Raw genomic sequence first — 26554 nt, 5'->3', positions numbered from 1 at the left:
AGATCAAGGAGGGCTTCATGGAGGCAACATACGTGTGGAGCAGGGTATGGACAGGATTTCAATGGAGGCTCTGAGGCAGAGGCAACACCAAGTGGGAGGAGGAATGGCAGGAAAGGTACGGGGAGGGAAAAGGACTAGATGCTCTGGGAGTGGTCAGCAATCCATTTGGCTGCATCGTGGAGCCACCCTAGCAGTGGTAAGAACTATGAGGGCAGCGTGGACAGAGTGAGTTTTTGGAACAAGACTGTTGGGGTTTACATCTGACTCCCTGCCCTCCTTGAGTGAATAACTTCACCGCTCGCTAGCAGACACTGTCAGCGCTCATAACCCTTCCAGTCATCACCGCCGTTCCAGGACACAGCCCCCTCCCCAGCGGCCCAGGGTATTGCATGGCTGACAGCCGGTGCTCTGCGTGTGGGCAGGGCAGGTGCCAGTGCCAGGAAGCTAACATCTCCGGAGCAATCCGTGGCCAAGGAGGGACAAGAGTTGGTGGAAAACTTGCTCGGCTCCTTGGCCTGCAATGTAGAGCCCTGGCCTACAGCTTCTCACTGAGCCCTGGCCGCCCATGGCGGTGTGGCTCACTCACTGTCTCATCACTGACTTTCTGACCCTCCTTGCTGATCGTACAGTCCCTCCCTCTCCCCTCCTCACTTGGCCTCCCGGCATCCAAGCCTTTGCCTTGCGGTGTGATTTGGGAGAAACCTAATCTCAGATAGTCTTTAATTCTTGGTTTCTTCTTTTTGTCAAATGCAGATAAAATGCCTAGTGAGAAATAGATGAGATAAAGAGCCAACGAGGGTGTGTGACAGCGTGAGTGCTTAACAAGTGTTATCTATTCAATAAATGTTAGCAATCCATGAGTTCTAGGCTGTCTGATATGCTGGGAACTGCTGGAAGTTTTTTTAAGTAAAGGAGTTCTTTGAGAAAGCATCATGGACTTCCTTGGAGCTACCTTCTGGCTGGTACTTCCTGGCTACCTTCATAGAACCCTGGTCTTCGATGAAGGCTTGTGACCTTCTTTGTCGGTCCCTGGCCTTCACTGTACAGTTCTGTCCTTTGTCAGAGGACAGAACAGTGGACTCTCTGGTGCTCCCCAGTGTCCACTTCTCTACTTGTTCCAAACACACGGGGAGGGTTATATGTTCCTGCCATGTGACTGGTTCTGGCCAATGTATAGGAGGGGAAGTTAGTGGAGCAGAACATCTGTCAGAGGGCAACTCTTGTCTCCCATAATATATAATGACAAAGTAGCAGGAACCACAAGTAATTTCTGCTTCAAGCCACAGGGATTAGGGGGTTGTTTGTTTCTTTAGCATAACCTACTTTATCCTGACTAGTACAGATGGCTAGGAGTCAGAAAGCCTGAAGACAAGTTAGTTATGGTCTACTACAGGCCTCAAGTAATAAGAGTCTGAAATAAGACCTGGAAGTCACAATGAGAGAAAGGGAAATGAAAGAGTAATTGCCATGGAAAATGAATTAGCAAGCAGAGAGCAAAAAAAAAGAATCAAAGATGACACCAAGGGCTTGGGTTTAGGAAACTGGAATGAAGATGGGACCATAAGGAAAAAGCAAGTCTGGAGGAGAGGTGGGTGTTGAGAGATGGCTTTGGTATGAGACATGAATTTAAAGAGACTCAACATCAAGCCACCAGAGAAGCTTTCCTACTGAACCTGCCTGGGGGGGCAGGACTGGGGACTAATAATGAGATGAGCCACAAAGGCTTTCCCTGGGGTTGCCCTCCTAACTCTGTGTGGCAATCACAGACCAGTTCTAGGTAACAAATTTGGGGAGCTGATCCTCTGGGCCTCTGCCTGTTAACACGAGTGCTCTTTCGGCCAACAACTGCCGCAATGTTGACGAAATAACACACATTGGGTCCATGCAAGAAGAGGTATTGGCCAATATTAGTATAATACTGTCAACAATTTGATTAATTAAGTTGTGTAGACAGCTGAGTTATGTGACACATAAAGGAGGAAAAAGCAAGCATCTGTCATCTCCTTTCTTGGGGTCTGAAGGTGTTTTACCCCATGAAAACTAACATTCCATCTGCCTGAAAGTTCACTGTGTCACTGAACGGCACCACTTCTAAGAATTGATAAGAGTCCTGTATTTTCTCAACTTAAGAACCAAAGTCCCAGAAACTCAAAACTCCACTCTTAGACCTGAAATGTGAACTATTCAATCAACCTCCTGGCTATTATAAAGCCTTATGAAATTATTGAGCTTTTCCAGCTGAAGAGCAATTGTGAAATGAGGGCTTTCTATTTGAGCAGAAGGTGAGAATAATAATATGCATAATAGATAATATCAAAGTGGAGACCCTTTCTTTCCCAGCAATTTTTTTTTTCATTTTCCAATTTTGAAACTGACCACATTTCTTTATAATCCCAAAGTGATGGCTATTTCATGAATTATATTTAGAGTACTATGAGATGTCAAGAAAATTGAGTAATACAATAAAACAGCCTTACCACATATTTAAAGTCCTTTTACCTTTAACAATTTTCTCTGAAATCTGCAGACCATCTAACCTGTGCAGTGAATTTTCATTTATATGGAACCACATTAATAAAGATCTATATTAAGAAATTATCCTGAAAAACCTTTCAGCTTTATAATTAGTTCTATAATCTGTAATCAGATGATTTAAATCTAATATAGTTAAATTACAAACTAAGTAATTTCTATTTCCACCAGTAATCATAATATCTTTGGAACTTTCCAAAGCAGTAATGAGTTTTAGAGAAATTACTGCATTTCTTATCCACTTTATTCCCAGAAATTAGTATAAAACCTGATAAATGGTATTTGCTAAATAAACCACTGCTGAATGAATAAGTGAATATATAAACATAAATAACTAATTAGCAAAGTCACACTGATTAGTCAATGCCTCCACTCAGGGCATGAATGATACCCTCACTTCCTTGTCTCAACTCAGAGCACATGTTCATTTCTTTCTGATTGGTTGAGTATTCATTCCAATGGGATGATGCCTTTGCCTCACTAATCATTAAACAGAAATGTGCCAGCCTCTATACAGTGGGCTACAAGATCACTGGTCTAAGAGCTGGAAGGCAAGCGGTCTGGTTCTGCTACTCCCATCAACCTTTCTGAGTTCATTTGCATATACAATGGAGATCTGCCTTGAATGTAATGTAAGCTACAGCTCTGTGCTAGGCACACCATAGGCATTATATGACTTAACTCACAAAACTCCAAAAAGGTAATTGATTTACCCCTATTTCATGCATTCCAAAAAGCCCCTGGGGCTCAGAAAGAGTAAGGAAGTTGCTCAAGGTAACAAGTCTAGGAGGCAGGATTGTAAAATAGGTCTGACTCTAGACTCTATTGCTGAGGATAAATCACACCAGTGGCGATGGTGACCACACAGACAAGAGTCAAACCCTGAAGCACCATAAAAAACACCGTCTATTATTATTACAGTTTGTCAATCTCCTATATTTCTATCATTGTCCTCATAGACATCTCTTATCTAAAGCTCATGAACACCATATAAGAGATCAAGTCCCTGACTTGGCAAGAGCTCTGTGGTGGGCCCCAGCCAAGTCTGCTGTGGCTAATCCCTTCTCGGTCTGTTTAGACTGGACATGACTTTCTGAGCAGGTGAACCTATGGTCATCATTTTGGAGGTACAGATTCTCTATGCAGGACTAATGCCACATTTCCTAGTTATAATCCATGGAAAGTGTCGTGAGATGGCCTGGCAGGACTTCACATTGAGCTGGAAGTCTACCATGGCCACCAACTCAAGCACTTCTTCCTTGCAAAACAGAGTGACTCAGGAAGCTGTGCCTGCCTTACCTCCCAGATGCTGACATCTCCTATTACACTTTGCTGAGAGCCTACTGTTTGTGCCTATTGGAGTGAATTGTACATGTAGAAGATTTGAGTCTCTGGGTGTTCATGTTGGTCACGTCTCCATCCCTCCCTCTGTAGAGCAACTTGAGCCTGCAAAAGCAGAAGGGAGATGTGGCTCCAGCCCAGCCTGCTTTGTTGAAATCTTGACTCTTACCTAACCTCTCTCTGCCTCCATCTCTTCAAGATGGTCACTTCAAAGGGATGGTAAGAGGAATAAACATGTTGCTGTTTCAACTGCCCAAAATAAAATTGCCCTATAATAGAACTGTGTAAATGCTTAGGTTTCTTTTTTAAATCCTGAGGTTTCTGATCACCATAATTTTTACATGTGTGTATCAGAACAGAAGAGGCAGGTTTTAGGAATAACTGGTTATTCATTGTAAAGAATTCCATCGATTGGAACACCAACAAGGCAAATTCTATTGACAATTTTGTTAGAGTTTGGCCAAAGCTTGTGCGTAGCCTACTCTGAAGAGATTACCTGAGTAAAACAAGAGCGTGAACAAGAGGGAAGGAAATCTATTCTCAACAACCCTAAACACATCAGCTTTTTAAACTGCTGTGAACAAAATAAAGTCTACCTTGGTTACTTCCTGCATGAACCAACAGCCTCCATTCTCTCTACCAAATAGACAAGGACCTATGCTGACAGGTGCCAAAGCCCCATGGAAGGCTTGGGGCCGGCTAGGGGACACTTTCTGTAAGGCCCTTGTACACCTGCTCCCCTGCCCTCCACAGCTACATGTGTGGAGTGCCTGCCAAGTATCGGCTGTGAGGTTCCCAGTTGGTATTTTAATCACATGACCTTTTATTTTGTAAACAGATGAAATACAAGTATACCAAGAAGAAGTTGCGTTTGTGAAAACGAAATTGACTGCTTTAGAATAACTTCATGGAAGTGGGTGATTCCTAAAAGCAGTTGCTACAACTCCAAGATGGAGAAATCTAGAGACATTTTCCATGGAGAGAATGGACTATGACTATAGTGTGTGCTTGAAGGTTGACCAAGAACCCCAACTGCGGGGCTCTTATTTAAAAAAAAAAAAAGGCTTTGCCTACATCTCAACATTGCCAAATACACCTCCCATTACTACTTTTTAACTCAAAATAAAATGGAATAAAATCTATGCGAAAATCATCCTCTTAACTTTTTTAATTAAGTAGCCAATTCTATTGGAATGAATAAGAGTCTCTACTGTAATTATATGGAAATAATTATTCTTGATAATAACTGAGTTACTCTCCCTTTATAACTGAGCTATTATAATTATTTTGAAATATGAGCAGAATGGGGGTTCTAGGATATGAATCAAGTCCATAAGATTTTCTATGTTTGTGTATTTTGGATAGAGTCATGTATCGCAAGCAGAGGGCTGACTGAGGGATGTCTTGTTTAAAGATTTACTTGAAAGGCAGAGAAGGAAGGAGAGAGACAAGGGGGGGGGAAGGGAGAGAGGGGGAGAGATAGAGAGCGAGCGAGAGTGAGAGAGTGAGAGAGAGTGCTATTTTATCTACTGGTTCACTCCCCAAATACTCAGAACAGCCAGGGCTGGGCCAGGCTGAAGCCAGGAGTCAAGAACTCCACCTGCATCTCCCACATGTGTTGCAGGAACCCAAGTGCTTGGGCCACCATCTCTTGCCTCCCAGATGTACTACAACAGGAAGCTGGATCAGAAGTACAGAGTAGGGGCTGGCTATGTGGTGTAACCAGTAGAGCCACTGCCTGCAGTGCTGGCATCCCATATAGGTGCCAGTTCTTGTCCCAGCTGCTCCACTTCTGATCCAGCTCCCTGCTATTGGCCTGGGAAAATCAGCAAAAGATGTCTCAAGTGTTTGGGCCCCTGTACCCATGTCAGAGACCTGGATGAAGTTCCTAGTTCCTGCCGTCGGCCTGGCCCAGCCCTGGCCATTGCAGCTATCCGAGGAGTGAACATGCAGAAGGAAGAGCGCACTTGGGCTCGCTTGCTCTCTCTCTCTCTAACTCTGTCAAATGAATAAATGAATGAATGCATGAATAATAAAGAAGTGTGGAGTATCCCAGACTCCAACAAGGCACTGCAATATGGGATACAGGTTGTGACCCAAGCAGCTTAACCCACTATGCAACACTGCCTGCCCCAGATGGCGCTATCTTCTCAGGAGTGTTTGCAATTAAAGCGAAACCTCTGCAATTACCAGAGTCCACCTCCTCTGGACCTGCTTTCATGTCTAGCATAGCACACAGCTCAACCACTGTCGCAATCCAGTCTTTGGGAAATGAATCAAACTATTTGCCAGGAAATGAAACTTTGGGCAGGAAAAGCAGATACTAATATTGCTAATGAATGAGCAAAGACTGCAGAGGGAGCAAATACAAGAGAGCAGCCGGTCTGCTGGTGTGCGCTGCCCGAGGGCTTCAGGCAGACCAGAGTTCTAGTACTCTACTGCTCATTAACCAGATTTCTTTTTTCCATCCCGATTTTGGCCCTCACCCTGTGCTTATAAATAAAGTTTTATTGAAACACAGACATGCACGTTCATTTACATATTACCTATGGCTGCTTTTGTTCTATAATGGCAGAGAAGAGTAGCTGTGACAGAGTCAATAAATAGAGAGAAATGAAATCTGTACTATCTGGCCCTTTCCAAAATAACTTTGCTAACTTGGCTGTAAGGAATGAATTCTATACAAGGGAGTGCTCCAAGAGGTATGGCTGGAACTGTATTTTTAAAAAAAGGTTCTGGAGCCCTGCCATAGTGGATTAATTCCTCAAGGTTATCCCCAACAATGAGAGGCAAGCCAAGTGATTAACTAAGCCACTGACACTGTCCTATGACACAAATTTCCCCTTCACAGGTGCCTCACCTCAGAGCACGCTGCAGAGGTCCTCCCAGGCAGGCATTCTGATGCTGCACAAAGACCAGGGGTCGGAAGACTTGGGTCCCAGTGCAGATTCTACCCCAACTAGCTGTGTGATTCTCTAGCCCATACAGGGTGAGCCAGTTACCCTTCATGTCCCATCTAGCACTCACATCCAGGGATTCTATGATGCCAGCCCAGGGGGCTGTGCTATTACCTGGACTTACCTATGCTAACCACTATGCATATAATCAGCGGGTACTACATAACTGCCAGTGAGCTTTATTGTTTTGTGAAGGCCCAACCTTTAAGCATAAATATGGATTCTTCCTCATTATAACAATCAATGTCCTAGAAACAAGTTCTAAACAATAAGGCATAACTATAAGGAACAAAGACAAATTCCTATTGGTCTTTTCAACTAGCACAAATGAATACAGATTTTTGTTTTTGCTATCCCAGTTATCAGTGGTGCTGGCTTTCAGATCTCAGCCCTAAGCACTTGTCCTCCCTGGGTATCAGCCACTGCAGAACTGGTGGCTTAGTCAAAATTTGGAAGTTGATGTCGAGACTTTTTTCCAGTGAAAAATCCCTTTGCACACGGGGACTGAGAACTGGAATTCAGGGTTTGGAGGTTCCAATCAACTTTTTGTCTTCTTCCCATCACATATATAAACCCTGTGTGCATGTGCCTGTGTTGAGGGGACAGTGTTCTATCAAACTGACATTCAGGGTTGCGTTTCCAAGTCAAAATGGTCATTTATAGGTCTGGGAGAACTGCCGCTATCTGCCACAACCTCACAGGCCTCATCACCTCACAGCTGCTCAGCTTGCTTCCGACCACCAGGATCTGCAACTTCTTGCCTGGTGCAGGCAGAATCCTTCCTCTGCCCATAAGCCTGGCCAAATGGGAGTGTGGGGAATGAACAGCCACCTTCCTGGTAGCTGCCCATCAGAGAATGATGGGACCGGCATAAATACCCCAGCTGCCACACCTACTCACTTCCCAGGTGGGCTAACAGCCATGTGTTCCAAACCACGCTCTAGAGCTCTTCAGGGATTTAAGCTCCAATTGTCCTCCTGTAACTCACTTGATAAGAAAACCTTTGTGGCCTTCCTGCCTCCTGACCCATTTGCTGTTTTGTTTGCACTTCTCAAATAAACTATTTTCATTCAAATCTTTGCCTTAAGTTCTGTTGCTGGAGATTCCAAACTAAGACAATGGGTATGACCTAATTAGTCATTTTCGGTTTCAGTAACAGGAATGTTCAACTGTACTACTCAGAAGAACGTGAGCTACGAGACATTTAAAGCCCAGGAATTAGAACAAAGTCCAAAAAATATCAAGAACATAAAACTCAGCAAAAAGCTAAAACTAAAGAGCAGTGGGAGAAAGTCCAAGTGTTCTGAGGTCTTTCCCATTAGGTCAAATTACTGGAGTTTTAAGAGGTTAGCTTGAGTTCATGGAGACTTTCTCAAGAAGCGAAGCATTAACTTCCCTTCCCTTCACATGTGTCCAGAAACATCTGGATTCTTAGAACTGTTTTACCATTGTTATTTTTACTTGAATAGAAAGAACAACAAAATGATAACTCTATCTAATTTCATAGCAACAGCATATCGAAACAGTAAATTCATTTTTGGTCCATCTTCCAGAAAACCTGCAAGTTCTGCCTATGAACCCACTCTATTGGGAGAGGGTAGTGAGCTTTGGGGAGGGTTGATTCTCTGGCCCCAACTCACCCAACTGCAATGAGCAGAGCCAGAGTCAGACTCCGATCAGTCTTCTTCCAGAAATGTCATGCTCAGGTTCCTCCCTGTGCCGCTCCCACACAAAGACACGTGGCTCTTACTGCCAAGCAGGAGAGGCACTGAGACCGAGCAAGTGTGACACCCTACTCTGACTATGCTATGATTGGCATAGCTAGATTGAGCAAACAAAAGCATCACAGAATGCCGAGGCAAATCCGAATTTCAGGTGAACAACGACTTTTTTGGTATAAGTATGTCCCATGAAATATTTTGTTACAGAATATTATTTGTTTGGGGCCAGGCATCCATCCTAGTGGTGAAGTCACTAACCCACATCCCGGATAACCACACATCCCGGCTCAGAGTGCCTGGGTTTGACACTCAGCTTCCCTGGACTCCAGCTTCCCCGGATGGCAGCAGTGATGGCTTAGGTGAGTGGGCTCCTGTCACCCATGTAGGAGAAATGAATTGCATCCTCACTTGGCTATGGCCCTGGGTCACTGCAGGATTTTGAAAGTGAACAAGCAAGTGAATGGAATCAATCTCTTTTTTTTTTTTCAACTTTTATTTAATAAATTTCCAAAGTACAACTTCTGGATTATAATGGCTTTTCCCCCCATAACCTCCCTCCCACCTGCAACCATCCCATCTCCCACTCCCTCTCCCATCCCATTCTTCATCAAGATTCATTTTTTGTTGTTGTTGTTTTTTGTTTGTTTGTTTGTTTGTTTGTTTTGACAGGCAGAATGGATAGTGAGAGAGAGGCAGAGAGAAAGGTCTTCCTTTGCTGTTGGTTCACCCTCCAATGGCCGCCGCGGCTGGCGCGCTGCGCTGATCCGATGGCAGGAGCCAGGTGCTTCTCCTGGTCTCCCATGCAGGTGCAGGGCCCAAGCACTTGGGCCATCCTCCACTGCACTCCCTGGCCACAGCAGAGAGCTGGCCTGGAAGAGGGGCAACCGGGACAGAATCTGGTGCCCCGACCAGGACTAGAACCTGGTGTGCCGGCGCCGCAAGGCGGAGGATTAGCCTAGTGAGCCGCGGCGCCGGCCCATCAAGATTCATTTTTAATTATCTTTATATACAGAAGATTAACTTAGTATATACTAAGTAAAGATTTCAACAGTTTACACCCACATAGAAACACAAAGTATAAAGTACTGTTTGAGTACTAGTTATACCATTAATTCACATAGTACAACACATTAAGGACAGAGATCCTACATGGGGAGTAGGTGCACAGTGACTCCCATTGTTGATGAATAAAATCAATTTCAATCTCTCTCTCTCTCACTCTCTGTCTGTCTCTGTCTCTCTCTCTCTCAGTCCCTCAAATAAATAAATAAAGACTTTTAAAGAAAATTATTTGTTTGATCCAATAGATTTTTAAAATAAAAGTATTTATTGTTTACCTGACATCAAAATTCAACCAGGCACCCTGTATTTTATCTGGTAACACTAGATATGATGCTTATTTATCATTTAAGTTAGTTCATACATTAATACAAGTTTAGCATAATAAATGAAATGGAAGGAATATATTTTAATTTGTGTTTTTATTTCATCATGGTAAGAGCAGGTACTATAAGACTTAGGCTGTGATAGATTTTAAGGGTAAAGTATAATATTGTCAGCAGGCACAAGGTTGTACACGAGATCTCTAGACCTTGCTCACAGGACCTGGCCATCACTGTAATCGTATCTCAACATCCAACCCCACACACTATGTCAGACCATGGGGTCTCAAGGTGCTGCTATCCAAGTGGCCAGTGGTGCTAGGCCCAGAGGCCAAGTTCATCCTTGAACAATCAAGATTTCTACTACAACAGTTACTCCATGAATTTACAACAGGCATCTGTAAGCTAAATCAGACCTGATCCTCAGAGAATCTGAATGCAAGCTAAACACAGATCAAAACCTTACGGGTATGCCTAAGGAGGAAAATCGTGGAAATAGGGCATGTATTACAAAGCAGTAGTATCAAAGGTATCAATTAGGGTCCCAGCAGGAAGAAGAATTTACATAATTAAAAGAAGATTTTAATTAAAAGACTACTTACAGAGGTGTGTGCCACTTTAAGGAGCCACGGGGTACTGAGGAAGCCAGAGACCAGCAGCACTGAGCACTGTCACTACCCCGGGGCTAAATGTGTAGCCAGAAAAGAGTGACACTGGAGTTAGGGTGGGACGCCACGGAGGGCCATGAGCTGCACTTTTGCTGAAACACAGTGGCTGCCAGTGAAGCGGTGTCCAAGGAGGGAGGAGTCAGGGGAAAATCAGTTCTCTTCCTTCCTCTCCTCTGACCTCCTTCCACTGTCTTCCATTGGCAGCGCCCAAAAGAAGCCAGAGGGCAAGGCCATCCCCAAGCGCTCAGGTTAACTGTGGAGTGAGGACACCAGTAGAAAGCCCACCAGCATGTGGGTGCAGGGCAGAGAATGTTGGAACGGCACTTGTCACGGGCAAAAAAGGTGTAGAAGCTTGTTTCCTTCCTATTGGTTCATCTTTTCTCTCACCTTATTATGAAACCATTCAAGCGTGCAGAAAAGTGAAAGATTTCTAGAGAGAACATGTCTGTACTCACCACCTGGATTCCACCACTAATATTTTCCTGTACTTGCATTTTCATAACAAATCCAACAATCTATCCCTTTGTCCATCCATCAGTGAATCTTACTTTTTGATGTCATTCAAAGACAATTTCAAACATCAGTATACTTGGCCTCAAACTTCAGCATCAGGTTGTTTCTTTGGCTCATTTGTAATTGCTATTATAATGCAGCTGGTTTTCATATACATCCACACGCCCCTCAAGAAATCAATTGATGAATGAGTCAATCAATTGGTTGTTTTCCATCGGGTTGCCCAGGGGCGTTCAATTTGTCAGGTACCATGGTCCTTACAAAACAAAACCTAAAGAAAACCTTTGCCAACAAGCCTAGCTTTTGGCTGCTTTATGTTGCAGGGATTACAGAATTGATCTTTGTAAGCAAGACAGGGTCAGCACAATAAAAAGTACAGAAGAACATTGAAGAACTGGAGGACTCTCTCCCTGGCGACCTCACAGTCAGATCTCATTACATGAGAGGCACTGGCTTCGTCCCTCCTCCTGCGACCTGACCTTCTCTGTCATAGCGCTGATGTCATTCCCACACAAACCTCATTTTCCTTTGGTTTTAAAGACAGATGGGGAAAGGGGGGTGGCGGTGGTGAACATTGGGCTGTTTTAACCCCTCCTCGCCCACTGTCTTTGATGTATGAGTAAATGGGGCTGACTTTGCTTCTTAACCTCTGAAGACATGATAAAGGCAGGTCGGAGGCAGCTCCATGTGTTACTTCAACCTCTACTTGCTTTCTGGATATCAAAAATGACATATTTCACAGCATGGACTCCATCAGAGTCTCCTTAAAACCCTGCAATTCCAATATCCTTTGGCAGCATGGAGGTGAGATTTAAATTACATACTGCTGTAGACTTGCTCCCTGGGGCATTATTTTCTCTAAATCGCATTGCAGTGTGGGTTTTCGAATGTCTGTGTAGATTGAACAGAAATGTTGGCACGTGGAGGTGACACCCTTTCTGTATTGTGCTAGAGGAAGGAAATGAATCCAGGAGCTGGGAGCAGGATCAAATTAATCACACGAGGTGAAAATGTATTTGCCCAAAATGAGGCCATCGCTTCCCATTCTGGAGCTGTCTAAGAAAGGCTGACCACATGCAAGACACTTCAATGGGCAACAGAGGGAAAATAAAGGTTCAGAAGTCATAGGGCTTTTCTTGACAAAGCTATAAATCTGAGAGAAGACAGGAATCAGGTATACCTACAACATAATGAAAGGCAGAATGGGAGATGGATGACTTTAGAAGGGGAGAGTACACAAAGACCACAGAACAGGGGGTCATTGCATTTCTATGGGCAAAGATGAGGGAAGGCTATTCCAATGTTGGGGGTGGGAGAGCAACATGTGGACATGATTCAGCTCAAGGAAAGCAAAAAGGAGGTCTCTGTAAAAGCAGAGATGTGGCTTGGCTAGAACACAGGCTGTGGATTCCATGAGAAGACAGGAAAGCAAGTTGGGACCACACTGTGATACCTTAGATGCCCAGCTTTAGCGTTTAGAAGGTAGTAGGGAGCAAGAAGAATATACGAGGAGTATATAAAGTACAAAAGTTACAGGATGGGGGCTGGCGCTGTGGCTCAGTGGGTTAACAACCTGGCCTGAAGCGCCAGCATCCCATATGGGCGCTGGTTCGAGGCCTGGCTGCTCCACTTCCAATCCAGCTCTCTGCTATGGCCTGAGAAAGCAGAAGATGGCCCAAGTCCTTGGGCCCCTGCACCCACTTGGGAGACACAGAAGAAGCTCCTGGCTCCTGGCTTTGGATCAGTGCAGCTCTAGCCATTGCAGCCAATTGGGGAGTGAACCATCAGATGGAAGACCCCTCTCTCTCTCTCTGCCTCTTCTCTCTTTGTGTAACTCTGAATTGCAAATAAATAAATCTTCAAAGAAAAAAAGTTACAGGATGACAACTGCATCTTGGGGAGATCATTCTGGCAGTAAGAAGGGAGGGCAGACATCATAGATAGCATCTTTAACATTTATTCTCTTAATCCCACAGTAAAGAAGGTAGCTAAGGAATATTTTTTATATTCCAATTGCAAAGAATCGTTTTGGAGTTTTGGAGTCACTTAGTTGAAATAGGGAGGCCCATTCCTACCACTGTGGCTTGATCCACTCTTAATTTTGGACAAAGCCCAAAATAAATGTTGGTCATTTTTATGAAACCAGAGGCTGATTCTGGATCTTTCATCAGTGACATGAAGTTTGTGACTAATCTAGACACCCAAAGTCATCATTTGGTGCCATAAATTCTAAGAATGCATCATATGACATTAAAGAAATGAAATTCGTTTCATCTCCATTTCCATGGGCACCTAACTCCATTATGCATTTGTGTCAATGTTTAACAGACTATATCACACTATATGAAACATGAAAAAAAACTACTATCTGGGCATATACTCTACAAAGTATAATGAACCTGATCAGTGTGTACCAACTTTGGGTTGCCCCTTACATGCCACATATTTCGGTTCTTTCACGAGCTTATCTCCAGCCATCCTACGTCATTCAGTTACCACACAAGACCCAAGCAGTTGGCATTATGAGCCTTAACTTTCAGACAACAAATCTAAGGCACGCAGAGACCATGTACTCTATCTGGGATCAGACAGTAACACATTTTAAAGCTAGAATTCAAACCCAGAGTGTTCTGGTGAAAGTCTTGTTACAATTCTTACAAGCTGAAGGGATGGGATATGTGTGTTGGTTGTGGCTAAAGCCTTTGAATTACTTTAAAATAGCTGTTAAATAAATGCTCTTTTCAAACTAATGATTTATTTATTTAGCTACACCAACTCAGTGGAGTTTAATCTCCCAGAATATCAAAGAGACATTTGAGAAACTAACAGAAGGTCTTGAGACTTGAATGATAAACTCTGAAAAGCATCACACTAACAGTCTAAAAAACAGCAGTTGCTAATAAAGATGGCTGAATGGTGAAGGGGTAGAAAGCTTAAGCCTGGCTGAGTCATCTGGCTGCGCCCTAAGACCCCCAAAGAATCTTCTAGACACTTAGGAGGATTCTGAGGCTCTTCTCCAGCTGCTATACCTGTTTTTCAGTAGCAAGCAGCCCATGTCATCAAGTATTTTTCAGAATAGCATTCCAATCCCCCTAATCCCACACTGCCCTCCAACCAACCCAGCCCCCCACACCAATCAGCCAGGAGCATGGCCGAGCACAGATCACAGCTCCTTCGACACAAAGTCTGGTGACACACAGCCCCTCCAAGAGAGGTTAGATGCATGAGGAAGTGTCTCGTCTGGCTGCAGAGCGAGATGCATATGTTGCAATGAACAGACCCTCATCTGTTTACTGCGGCAACACCTTTGGAAAGGAAGTAACAAGCATTAGGGGTCAGGCAACCTAGGTTTACATCCGGATTATGTGTGCTTCCTTCCTGCTACATCACCTGCCCTGATTCTCCAGGAGAACAAGGATCACAAAGCTCAAATGACATCCACTCCATGAAAGGGCCTTGGCCAGTATGGGTTCAACGGAATGGATCAATTTATGGTTGTTGAGATTAGTCCGCCCTATTCTCATCAAAGCAGGCTGTGGTGTCTACAAGGTGATTTTTATATTTTAAGAAGCATCTCTCAATAAATTATGCTACCAGGAACAGTTCCTTTTGTTGTGGGGCATAAATAGAAAGAATTTTGAGATGACTGAGTGGGGAGTAGTAAGAGTCATAGTTGTGGGTCTAAGAAACTCACTCTAATCCACTGAGTAGTCGGCTTACCTTTTTGCAAGAGATTTAAATGAAGCCCTTTTTGCAAAATTTAGGACACAGGTAATAACATATAGCATATACTTACTCAGCCATATACATATTTTTTAACTCCATTGCACACTGACCTAAGTCCATTCCACTGCTTATTTTTTAGGTTATTTTGGTCCCTAGCAAGTAAAAACAGATGATAGCTATTTGCTTTCCAACCAAGTTGTACATCACAATGAAAGCAATTTCCAGACCAAATTCTGACACAACACAGATATGCATGAGCAACAAGAAACAAAAATTATCATATAACCTGCTCTTTTAAATGTGGTGGAGCAGGGCCAGCACTGCGGTGTAGTAGGCTGCTCCTCTTCCGATCCAGCTCTCTGCTATAGCTTGGGAAAGCAGTACAAAGATGGCCCAAGACTTGGGCCCCTATGCCCAAGTGGAAGACTTGGAAGAAGCTCCTGGCTCCTAGCTTCAGATCAGCCCGGCTCCAGTTGTTGCCACTATTTGGGGAGTGAACTAGTGTCTCTCCCTCTCTGTCTGTAGCTCTACCTCTCAAGTAAATGAACAAAATCTTTTAAAAAAATTTGGTCAAGCCTCTTTTTAGGGATACCAAAGCACACTAAAATTCTTTTCTTCCCGTGTACACAGCTGACCTACATTTCCCAGAATTCTTACAGTTAGGTTGGGGCCACATGACTATGCTCCTGCCTTGCACATAAAATTCTCTCTCATACAAGCCTTTTTTTTTTTTTTTTTTTACTTTGCTTTCCACATTGGAGGCCCATTTTGAAGATGGTGGCATTACAAGGTGGACAGATTAAAATCACCACTTGGGGGAAAGGAGCCCAGGACAGCTGCGTAACCAGAAACAAACATTTTGCATTTAGAAAAAGATGAAAAATAAATTTTGTCCCAAATCAACAAGATGTGACACATTTATTACAGCAAGTAATGTTAATTGTGCTGATTACCACAAGCACTTCCTTGTACCTGTGGAGGCAGATACATGGGTTTCCTAATGGCAAGATAAGCAGACCACCTAGGGTGGCCACACTTGTGAATCCATAGCTGTGTTAGAAGAACACGGAGCTCCAATGTCATCCAGCAGCTCCGAGGTAGCCTAACAGCTGCACTTGCTGGATTCTCTAGGTTCCCACAAGAATAGAGGGCAGCAGGCGTTTAGCCTGGTGGTTAAGACACCTGCCTCCCATGTTGGAGCACCGGTGTTCACTCCTGATTCCAACTTCATGTCATGCCGCCCTGGGAAACAGCAGCCACGACTCAAGTAATTGGTTTCTTGCCACCATACTGGAGACTTGGATTACTTTCCTGGATCCCAGCTTTGGCCCTGGTCCAGCTCTGGCCATTCAAGCATGGGAGGAGTGAACCAGAAAATAGCAGTGTGCTCTCCCTCTCTCTCCATCTCTATTTTATACACATTCTCATACACATTCTCTCTCTCTCTCCCTCTCCCTCTCTTCCTCTCTCTCTCCCATTTAATTTTTTTAAGTAGAGGAAGATATACCATCTTTGTAATTAATCACAGATTTCATCAATGAAAACATTATATATAACATAATCTATGCTAATTAAAAACTTCCTAACATGAATCTTCGAGATCATCCAAAAATTTTTGCAGTCCCTTTGGGAGTGAATTCCATAGTAAAGTGCTTCCAATGATAACTCTGCATCCCAGAGGGCAAACTCCTGCCTATGGCAGAGAAGTTCCAAAGATGTAACCACTGGTACCACATCATTGTTGAAAGATGAAAACAGAGTAAACTCTTCTGCCAGGCCTGTGCCCTCCAGCCTGAATTCTTCAAGCATTAACTAAACTTCCATAGTGGAGAGATTAAAGCAATTCATATGGTCACTATTTATATTGAATAACTTAAAATAAATCACAGATAATACAACAGGTACCTAATGCCTAGCCATCACCCTTTTTATTTATTTCTCTGCTCATTCCAAGAATTACAAGCAAAGGATCATGGGACCCATTTCTAAGTGTAAGATAAGATCAATAAAATTAGCCACCTGGCCATGGACAGCTTTAAATCCAGGTTATGCTTAAGTATTATGTTTCCAACTGTCCAGATGTTACATAAAAGTGCCCGCTGATACAACTCCTTTTGTACAATGTAAACCGTTACATGGCTAATATAAACTTATTGCACCAAGAAAAATAAATAGCATTAACATTGCATTAAATCTGATTTGGGATTCTGGGTGCCCTGTAAGCAAACACAAGTGTTAAAATTTAGGTTGCTCAGAATTTGTTGAGTCAGCGTCAAGTGTCTGTGTGAGTAGAGAGCAGGGAGACTGGAAATGAGATTGAAGCATCTGAAAGCATATCCTTGCTTGGTCTGATTGGTCAAGATAATAATAATAATTACCACGACTAGTCTTAGATAATACAGGTTGAGCATCTTGTATAAAAAATGTTTGGGACCAGAAGTGTGTTAAAGACTTCAGATTTTGAAATATTTGCTTATATAAGAATTATGAGATATCTTGGGGAATGGGAATCAATTCTAAAAATGAAGTTCATTGACATTTCACCTTAACCATGTAGCCTGAAGGTAACTCTATGCACTATTTTCATTGTGCCTGTGTTTTAATTACCACCTGTTACACAAGGTCAGGTATAGAATTTTCTACTGGTGGCATTAAGTTGGTGCTCCAAACGTTTAGGATTGGGAGCATTTCAGATTTTGGATTTTCAGATTAGGGCTGCTTCACCCATAACAGCCTCTCCTTATTTAGCACTTCAGCTCTTTCAAAGCACTAGTCTGATTTATTTCCTTTGATTCTTAAAATAAGCTGGTGGGGTTACATGGGGTGAGTAGGGGATTTTTACATTTGAGCAAGCAGAAGAATCCTTAGTAGGAGGTGTGAGCCCGGTCTGCCATCTATGTCTTTTTACAAGCCACTGGTAGTGGCTCATGAATTACTTGAATCAACTGATCAATGAGCAAGACCCAAACACTTCTTAGCTCTCTAGCTCCAAGAGGACTTTCACTGACTCCCAGCCACACAGCAGTCTAGGTGGTAACTCTCCAGAAGAGCTGCTCTCCCCTTCCACACCCTACTAAGCATTGCCCAAGACAATTCCCAAGGAAAATCGCCCATTACCCCCAGGATCACTAGCTGGCAAAGGTAATCTCTCCAGCGAGACCACACACTCATTTTCCAAACTGAAAGTCGAGGTACATGATTGACCAGAAAGTCTTTCTGATTTCAATGTATTTGAAGAATTCATTACAAATGTGAAGAACTCAATACAAATTAAGTCACATGGAATCACACATGAACGTGTACGGTAAAGGGAAAAAAGTGCATGAAGTCATAAATGGCTATGCTTATGACTTCTGAAACCTGGAAATATACCTGCAATCTTTCAGGTTTAGTTTTTGTCTTATCCAGATTAAAGAATCCCAGTTCTTTAAATGTTGCCTTCAAATGTCACTCTTCTAACATTTTTAAATGCCTCACTTTTTACTACCTCCTTTATCCTCCCAGTAACTCGTTATGGTAGATTATTTCCTTAGCCTCACTCTAAAGATGAGCAAACTGGGGTTTACAGAGTTTATATATCTTGCTCAATGTCACCAGATAATTAATGCAAAAGTGTCAGAGCCTGTGACTCTGTGCTCCTGCCCAAGTCTTCCTGCTCAACCAGGAGGAAGCAGCTTCAGAGCCTCAAAGAATTGGGTGCCTGGAGGTGGGGGTGGTGGTGGGGGGTGGGTTCTGGGATAGAGATGTTGGTTATGTAGAGCATAGCTCAGCTTTCTGCTTTCCTTCTTTCGTGAGCATGCTGGGCTGAAGAGAAGGACCTGGCTCAGGGAGGGCGTCAGGTGCCTTAAGAAGACTGCAGGGGCCCGCGCCGTGGCTCAATAGGCTAATCCTCCTCCGCCTTGCGGCACTGGCACACCGGGTTCTAGTCCCGGTCGGGGCGCCGGATTCTGTCCCGGTTGCCCCTCTTCCAGTCCAGCTCTCTGCTATTGCCCGGGAGTGCAGTGGAGGATGGCCCAAGTCCTTGGGCCCTGCACCCCATGGGAGAGCAGGAGAAGCACTTGGCTCCTGGCTTCGGATCAGCGCGGTGCGCCGGCTGCAGCGCACCAGCCATTGGAGGGTGAACCATCGGCAAAGGAAGACCTTTCTCTCTGTCTCTCTCTCTCTCACTGTCCACTCTGTCAAAAAAAAAAAAAAAAAAAAAAAAGAAGAAGAAGAAGAAGAAGACGACTGCAGGGGCTGGTGTCATGGTGTAGCAGGTTGAGCCTCTGCCAACAACATCGGCATCCCAAAAGAGCATTGGTTCAAGTCCCCGCTGCTCCACTTCCTATCCAAATCCCTGCTAATGCTCCTGGGAAAGCAGCAGCAGATGGCCCAAGTGCTTGGGCCTCTGTACCTGTGTGGGAGACCTGGATGGAGTTCCAGGCTCCTGGCTTGGGCCTGGCCCAGCCCTGACTGTTACAGGCATTTGGGAGGTGAACCAGCAGATGAAAGATCACTGTTTCTTCTTCTCTGTGCACAACCCTTCCTTTCAAATAAATGAAGGAGAGGAGAAGGAGAAGTCCACAAGTTCCAAATCCAACCTGCAAAGAACCCACTGTGAGCCTGGGTGCTCTGGTTACAATAAGGATGCTGAGTGACGCTGAGATTGCCAGTGCAGTATAGTATACTCGGGGTGGAGCTACAAGGAACGGCAGGCAGAGGAAGAGCCCCAGTGCTGTGGATCACTCGCATCTGCACCGGGACACCTGGAGTTCCAGTTAAAAAGCAGAGCCCTGGGATGCCCTCTAGAAATTCTTACCCACAAAGGAAGTTCAGGAATAATTTGCCTGGTAGGGGCCTGGGACCTGCTCACAGCCAGCCCCGGACAGAGTGCCCTCTTCTGGAAGAAATTTGATTTGACTTTCCCCTGTGTCCTTTCCTAGGTTCAGAGGTTCCAAAAGGGGGGCTAATAACTTCCTGCTCATTTCAGGAGGCTGAAGCCACCACACACGCAGGTCCATCTTCAAAAGGGAGGGCCACAATCAGTGACATCCAAGGTGGGGCTGCGGCTTCCGCTACACACTATCATTGTGGCTCTGCTGTGATTCCGCACACCCTGTTTCTATCCTTGAAATAGCAGGTGCACCTTCAGCACATGCAGATTGACAAGCAGAAACCAAGACACATGGCAGAGGTCTTGACCAGCTCAAAAGGCTTCCTGCTGCAATCAAGACACCACATCAGTCATCTAGCCAGCTGGGCAACACGCCAGTCCTGCTGACCCAGTGGATGAGGCACAGGAATTCAAGATACTCGCAGGACAACCTTGGGAAGCAAAGGTCCCACCTCAGCCTCAGATACCTGAGACCTTGTCTTCCAGAAATCTGGCTCAGAGTCACCGGGCCACTTTGGGGATAGAGTAATCCATGAACAGATGGACAACAGCTCCCCGAATAATTCTAAAGCTTTAAAGCCCTGAGCTCTGGGGAAGAAAACAAAAACAAAAACAGAAACACACCACTCAGTTCCTTTCCATCCAAATCACTCTTCCCTGGGAAAGCATTCTAAGAAGTACTGCCTCCCATTAAGCTGCATTGACCTCTGTGCCCGTCCACCACCCAGGGACTCAAAGGAAAGACTGAGAAAGACACACAGAGAGGTGGCCTCTTATAGGAATTAGACATGATGTGGAAATCAATAGGAGGGGTAAGAGGCTGGCAAATGAAGAGGGAAATATTTCTGCCACAGTGTTGCAACTGCACAGGGCACAAGTGGCTCCCTGCTGGGAAGATTTATGTATATCACCTCCCTGGTGGCCTTTGTGAAGCAAGACCACTTGGCTCAGCACTGTGATGGAGAGCAGTGGACTGGAAAGGGACAGGGAGAGGTATCCAGGAGAGATGAGACCCCCAAAGGGCGCGCTTTGGAAACAGGGCTTGGATGACAGTTATAATTGAGGAAGTAGGCACCAGCATTGCAGTATAGCAGGTAAAGCTGCCACCAGCATCCCCACGTGGGTGCCAGTTCGTGTCCTGGCTGCTCACTTCTGATCCAGCTCGCTGCTGATAGCCTGGGAAAGCAGCAAACGATGGCCCAGGTGCTCCGGCCCCTGCTACCCACTTGGGAGACCAGGAGCTCCTGGCTTCAGCCTGACCCAGTCCTGACCACTGAGGCCACCTGGGAGTGAACCAGAGGATGGAAGATCTCGCTGTCTGTGTAACACTTTCAAATAAATAAATCTTTTTTTTTTAAAAAAGTGAGAAATAATCAGTCTCTTGTGAATTGCAGGTTGATTGGTGTAGTATTAGGGAAGCAGACCAGGATCTCAACCCCTGGCCCCTGACCCCTGACCCCTTAGCCATTCAGCGCTACATGAGTAGCAGCAGAAACCACCAAGAGGTGTGCATGTTCTCTACCAGCAGCCAACCAAGTACACTGCCAGTGGGCTGACTTTTCTTTCCCAGGCTTTTGTTTTGCTCCTTCTCAGTTTCCCCAGCTCTTCGTTTTAACCCAAGGATAGGGACAGGGAAGTGCCGCGGAAGCAGAAGTGATGATTAGAGATCTGTGTCTCAGTAAGGATGCCTGTGGACCCCCAGATCCTCCAAGGAAAGACAGGAACTCTGAACCTTGACTTGACCTTCTCCCATGGACCCTGGCACCTCAGGCACCCCACACAGGCAAGAGGAAAGGCAGAACTCACTTGCATTCTCCAGCCCCCTTGCCACACCAAAGTTAATCAATGCCATGAGTTTTGTCTAAGGAGAAAGACAGCACCCTCGGGCTCCATGGCTGGGAGGGTTGGTCTTTAAGCCAGCAAGCCATCCGACTGGGGCTCAGTGCTTATCCTGAGCACTTGGCACCAAACCCCATACCTACCATGGCAGGACCAGCCCTGAAGTTGGCAACGTCAGAACCTTACAGAGACAAAAAAGACCTATGTCCTGTCTACCGCACGAGGACACGAGCAGGCTTGAATGGCACCAGCCAGCGTGGACAAAGCCAGAAATCACCTTGCCTCTGAGACACCACGCCCCACTACTAAGCATGAGAGTGCTTATACATCACAGTGCTCGCCCAAGCAATGTAGCAACGCAGGTTAAACCGCCACTCAGGACCCCTGTGCTGCATATTAGAGTGCCTGGTTGATGGCCCAGCTGTCCCACATTTCTGATCCCAGCTTCCTGCAAATGTGCCTGAGAGGCAGCACATGATGGCCGGGCACTTGGGTTCCTGCCGCCCATATGGAAGACTCAGATGGAGCTCCTGGCTCCTGCTTCAGCCTGGCCTAGCCCCGGCTGTTGGGAGCATTTGGAGAGTGAACCAGTTGATGAAACAGATCCGAATCAGCCCGCTCTCTCAGCACAACGAAGCCCTGCACCAGGGCTACCTGCTATTGTTCGATTTGGCTTCACTTGCAAACTGGCATTTCCTGGGAGTCTTGGCAAAGGCAGAGGCTTCATTATCAATGTTCAATGTGAGAAAGCCAGCTACCTTGGGGTAGAGGTTGCCTGTGTTGGACCCACATTGGGCTCAGGCTTGAAGCTGCTACTTGGGTGTTTTCCTCATCACTGGTAAGTGGAGATGGGGAACTGTCAGGTGAATTTTGAATACAAGCCTTCTCCAGCAAAGCTGTAGTTATCAAAAGTAGAGGTAGGAATGTGAAGAGACGGGGAGGGTCATGCAAACAAAACAGCTGCTCTGGTCCGCCCGCACCTTCAAAGTGCTGCACACGGGCCGGTTTCTATCGAGGAAACAAGGTACAGAGAAACTCCCATATGGATAGAAGCAGGGTTTGCTCGTGTCTGGGGAAGATTATAAATTAGCTGGTTGCTGTTCACATCACAGCCAAGCAGGGCACATTCAGTTTTTCATCTGGACCAATTTTCCGGATCAAAAACCAGTCTTTCCAAGGGATGTAAATGAGCCCAGGAGGAAAATGTCCCCTAAAGTTTATGAAGTAGCTGTCATTTTAATCTGAGAAGCTTTCCAACTTGAAAGCCAATGTCTGGATAAAATTACAAAGTAATGAAAAAATTCTTCTCGGCCGAACCCAGCCTGAACATACATGCTTCTACCTCGAATCCGATGCTTTTAACACGCCCAAATCTTTAACAGGTAGAGTTGAGTCTATCAGAACCCTAGCTATGCTTCAGATAAAACCAAAGAGCCCACCATGGCATATTCCTGGCGAGATCAGCAGGATGAAAGCCTGAATGAGCCAGGAGGAACATATTTTTAGGAGAAAATCTACCAAAAAAGGGGGGAAACATGATGAATTATATACACACTTTTATACAACAGGCTTTTTGTAAAGTATATATTTTTTTCAATAATTCTGTTTCAATGTATTGAAGTCTGTCCTTAAAAGAACGCTACCTACAGTGCTCATGCTTAAGAACTATGGCTATCGCCATGCAATACTCAAAAACCACGACTGGCTGGCCTCATGGGAATAAACCTGCAGAACGCACTTGATCCTGATGTGGTTGTCTGAAGGAGGGAAGCTGGCAGTTCTTTTCGGAAATGCTGGGGGGGGGGGGGGGTGCGCGCGCGCATGCGCATGCAGAAGAAAAACAATTTAATAGAATACTCCCGCCCCTTCTCCCAGTAGCCCCAAAATGAATCGAACGGTGCTGAAATGGGCTCGCTCATCACTGAAGTGCGGTACAGGTTATGGTAATGACCCTAAATTTCAAGGCAGGTGACAAGGCACAGGTGAGCAAAGATACAGCCGGAAGACGGAAGGCTGTCTCCCAGCCCTGAAAGGCGAAGTCTTATTTCCAGAGACCAAGGGGGCGATCCTGAGCAGCCAAAGTATTTAAGTAAGCTACAGAGGAACCTCCCAAGATGATTTTGCTTGCCCTCTGATAAATGTTCCCTGGTTTACCTCTTTCTTACAGCAACATTTGTGAAGACAAGCTACCCGTTCTGGGAGGTTTGACAGACTGTATTCGAATAAAGTTATATTATATAGTTTTCCATTGTTCCCAAGATATAATTAATCCCATAAGACAATCTTGCTTGCACAGTAAGCTAAGAAAAAACAGATTGGTCACAATTCTAAATATGGTCCCAGGGGAAAAAAAAAAAGTAAAAATCGTTATTGGGAAACAATGTTTACAACTTCATTCTTTAGAACGTTCGGATTCAATCTCACAACACAGGCCGCAACACAGTGGGCAAAATCACACAAAGACTTTGTAGCTCTGTAAGTGGAGGCAATGCAAGTTACTGTGGTTTCCCGTTCAGTCCACGCTTTGTAATAGCCTGCAACGCACGCATCTTGGAAGAAATGGCAGCGCAAAGGTGGGAGTTCAAAATACCATCCAGCTAAGCCTCTGGGGGCCCTTTTCTGGGCAGGCAGAACCAAAGGGCAGAAGATCCTAACAGCACAACCCCCGTCCCTACACGGTGCGTGGGCAGAGCGGGCTCCAGGCAAACCTTCAGCCGCTTAACAGGAAATGGCTGGGCTCGGGACAATGTGAATTCAATAAAATGTTTAGAGACACAGGAGGAGCTGTTTGCCTGCTCGGCACGGCTGCAAGCCTGTGCAATCAAGGTAGCATTGCTGCTCGCTGCCCCAACTCTTAGCTTCACAGAGACCACCACCTCCACTGTGTCTGGAAAACAGACAGACACCCCTGGAACGGCCGGGGCTGGGGGAGGGCGAGGCTCGCGTCTCCTCTGAGCTTCGAGCAGAGCCCAAGAAGCTGGCTAAGCCGACGCCGCTCCGGGGAGAGAGGGGGCAGTGCACTGCCCGCTGTGCGTCCTCGCCCAGCACCGGGACCCGGGCGCTCGGGGCGTGGTGTCCCCCGGAAGGACTGGGCGCCTTACCTGGTTTTCGGAGAGCAGCTCGGAGCGACACGGCGCCTGGTCGGAGGCTGGTAGCCAGGAGCAGGAGTCGGAGCAAGACACCTCCGATTACCTCCATTTCGCCGCCGGCTCCGGCAAAGTTTCACCAAGTCCCGGGCGCACAGAGAAAGGGCGTCTCCCGGGAGATGCGGTCCCGGCGGATCCCCTGGCTGGGGCGAGGGGGTGGAGGGCGGACCCGGCTGGAGCAGAAACGGCGCGGGAGTCCGGACGGCGGCCGGGCGGGAGGTCGGCGTGGGGCGTGCAGCCGGCTCGGGGCGGCCGGGCTGCTCGCGGGGAGGGGGCGGCGGCGGAGGAGGAGGCGGCCGACGGGGAGGGCCGGGCTGGGCGCGGCGGGGAGGGAGGCTCCACTCGCCCGGGGACGCGATTACGATCGAGCGGGAGAGGGGCAGGCTGTGAAACCCTTGGCCCCGCGCGCACCTCGGGAGCGCACAGCCCGCCCCTCACCCCCCTCCAGCGACCCCAGCTCAGCCCTTCTCCGCTGGTGACCTAGATTGGGGGCCTGGGAGGAGCCGACTTCGACCACTAGAAGCGTGGATCCGGGACCCTCTGCGCGGTCCTGATCCCGAAATCTTGGGTCGTCTCCCACCCCCCTGGCTGGACCCTCCTCCGGCCGCGCCCTCCTCGGTCGCTTCCACCCAGCGGGGCGACTTTTCCCAACACCTTGATGGCTGTCCTTGTGGGTCCAGGGCACGTGCGCGAAGCCTGGATTGTTTGTGTTGGGGGGGGAGGGTGGGTGTCTGTGATTGGCAGGTGTGGTAGGGGTGACAGGAGGAGGAGTAGGGACGCCCAGGTCTGGGGCGCTAAGAAGATCAACTGGATTTAAGGCGCGCAGATGGGGCATGGGGCCGAGCTGCTCAGACCCAGGGAGATTAGGGTCCCGCGCAGAGGAGAGGAGTCCCCTCGCGGCAGGGGAAGGCAACTTGAGACCCTCCAGGGAAGGAGACAAAACTCCAGGTTCAGCTGGCGGCTGGCAGGCGAACGCAAGCTCGACCCCTGGTGGACCAAGGTGACCCGCGGGAGAGAGAGGACGGCCGCCGGCCAGGCTGGGGGCCGGGGCGAGGTGCGACGTCAGGATCGGGGCCCCGCTTGGCGTCCTGGTCGGGGGAAAAACCCTTTTGTGGCTCTGCGGATTTGCTAGCCCAGGACTCAGACTGCGCCTGGGCTGGGTTTCGCGGGAGTTCCCCCTTCGGGGAACCCCCGGGGCCGCCCACTGTGGCCGCGCTGACCTGCGAGCCAGCGCGAAGAGAAAGCAGATATAGTAAATAAACCGAGAGCGAATAAACTCGGAGGGAGACGCAGCGCTTGCCAGGTCCCGGAGAAGATCAAAGGCCCCAGGAAGTGCCTTGCGGAGGGAGCCTACAGCGCCAGCTGCGCCCCGCCCCGCCGCTCCGTCCCGGCTCGGTGGGCGGCCTCCCCGCAGGGTCCGCCGGCGCCTGGGAGATGGGGGTGGGGAGGCAGGCTGACCGACAGACGTGCCCCTCCCCGCGAAGATCTCTCCTCTTTCAGGGGTGAAGTGCCCTCTGGCTAGGGAGCCTGTAGAGCCCAGTCTTAGCAAAGCTGAGATTACCTTGTCCTCCACGCGGGCATTTTCAGCCGTCCGAAAACACCAAGTCCACTCCAACTCGAGTATTTGGGAGTCTTGGCTGTGACAGAAGCGCTTGTCCTTTTACACAGAGCTGGAGCAAAACAGTATGGAATCTACTTTCAGCATCCTCAACAGATGGTACCACAGCTGGTTCAACTCCACCTGTCAAAGAGAACAACTCCTACCACCAGCCCAGAAGTTGTTGGACAGCTCACTTAGCGGCAAACGGTTTCTCATACCAGACCTCGAGCTGCTGGCCATGCAAATACCTCCCATG

The 26554-nt window shown here is 46.7% G+C and overlaps 1 protein-coding gene across 2 annotated transcripts in view; it reads right to left on the bottom strand.

Annotated features, from left to right (window-relative positions):
• EGFLAM (EGF like, fibronectin type III and laminin G domains) overlaps window positions 1-24889 on the bottom strand; it is a 179527-nt gene extending 154638 nt beyond the window's left edge. Inside the window, exon 1 of one of the 2 annotated variants that reach the window (XM_062212122.1) lies at window positions 24654-24889. In XM_062212122.1, coding sequence (XP_062068106.1) covers window positions 24654-24750 — 97 coding nt within the window. In that variant the 5' untranslated portion in view covers window positions 24751-24889. The remainder of the gene's footprint in view (window positions 1-24653) is intronic. The other variant, XM_062212121.1, reaches the window with a different exon arrangement.
• Window positions 24890-26554: the final 1665 nt, after the last annotated feature.

Source organism: Lepus europaeus, chromosome 15 (assembly GCF_033115175.1).
Source record: "Lepus europaeus isolate LE1 chromosome 15, mLepTim1.pri, whole genome shotgun sequence".
Classification (NCBI taxonomy): Eukaryota; Metazoa; Chordata; class Mammalia; order Lagomorpha; family Leporidae; genus Lepus; species Lepus europaeus.
Note: the sequence above shows the minus strand (reverse complement) of the source record. Positions and strands in the feature narration are given on the sequence as shown.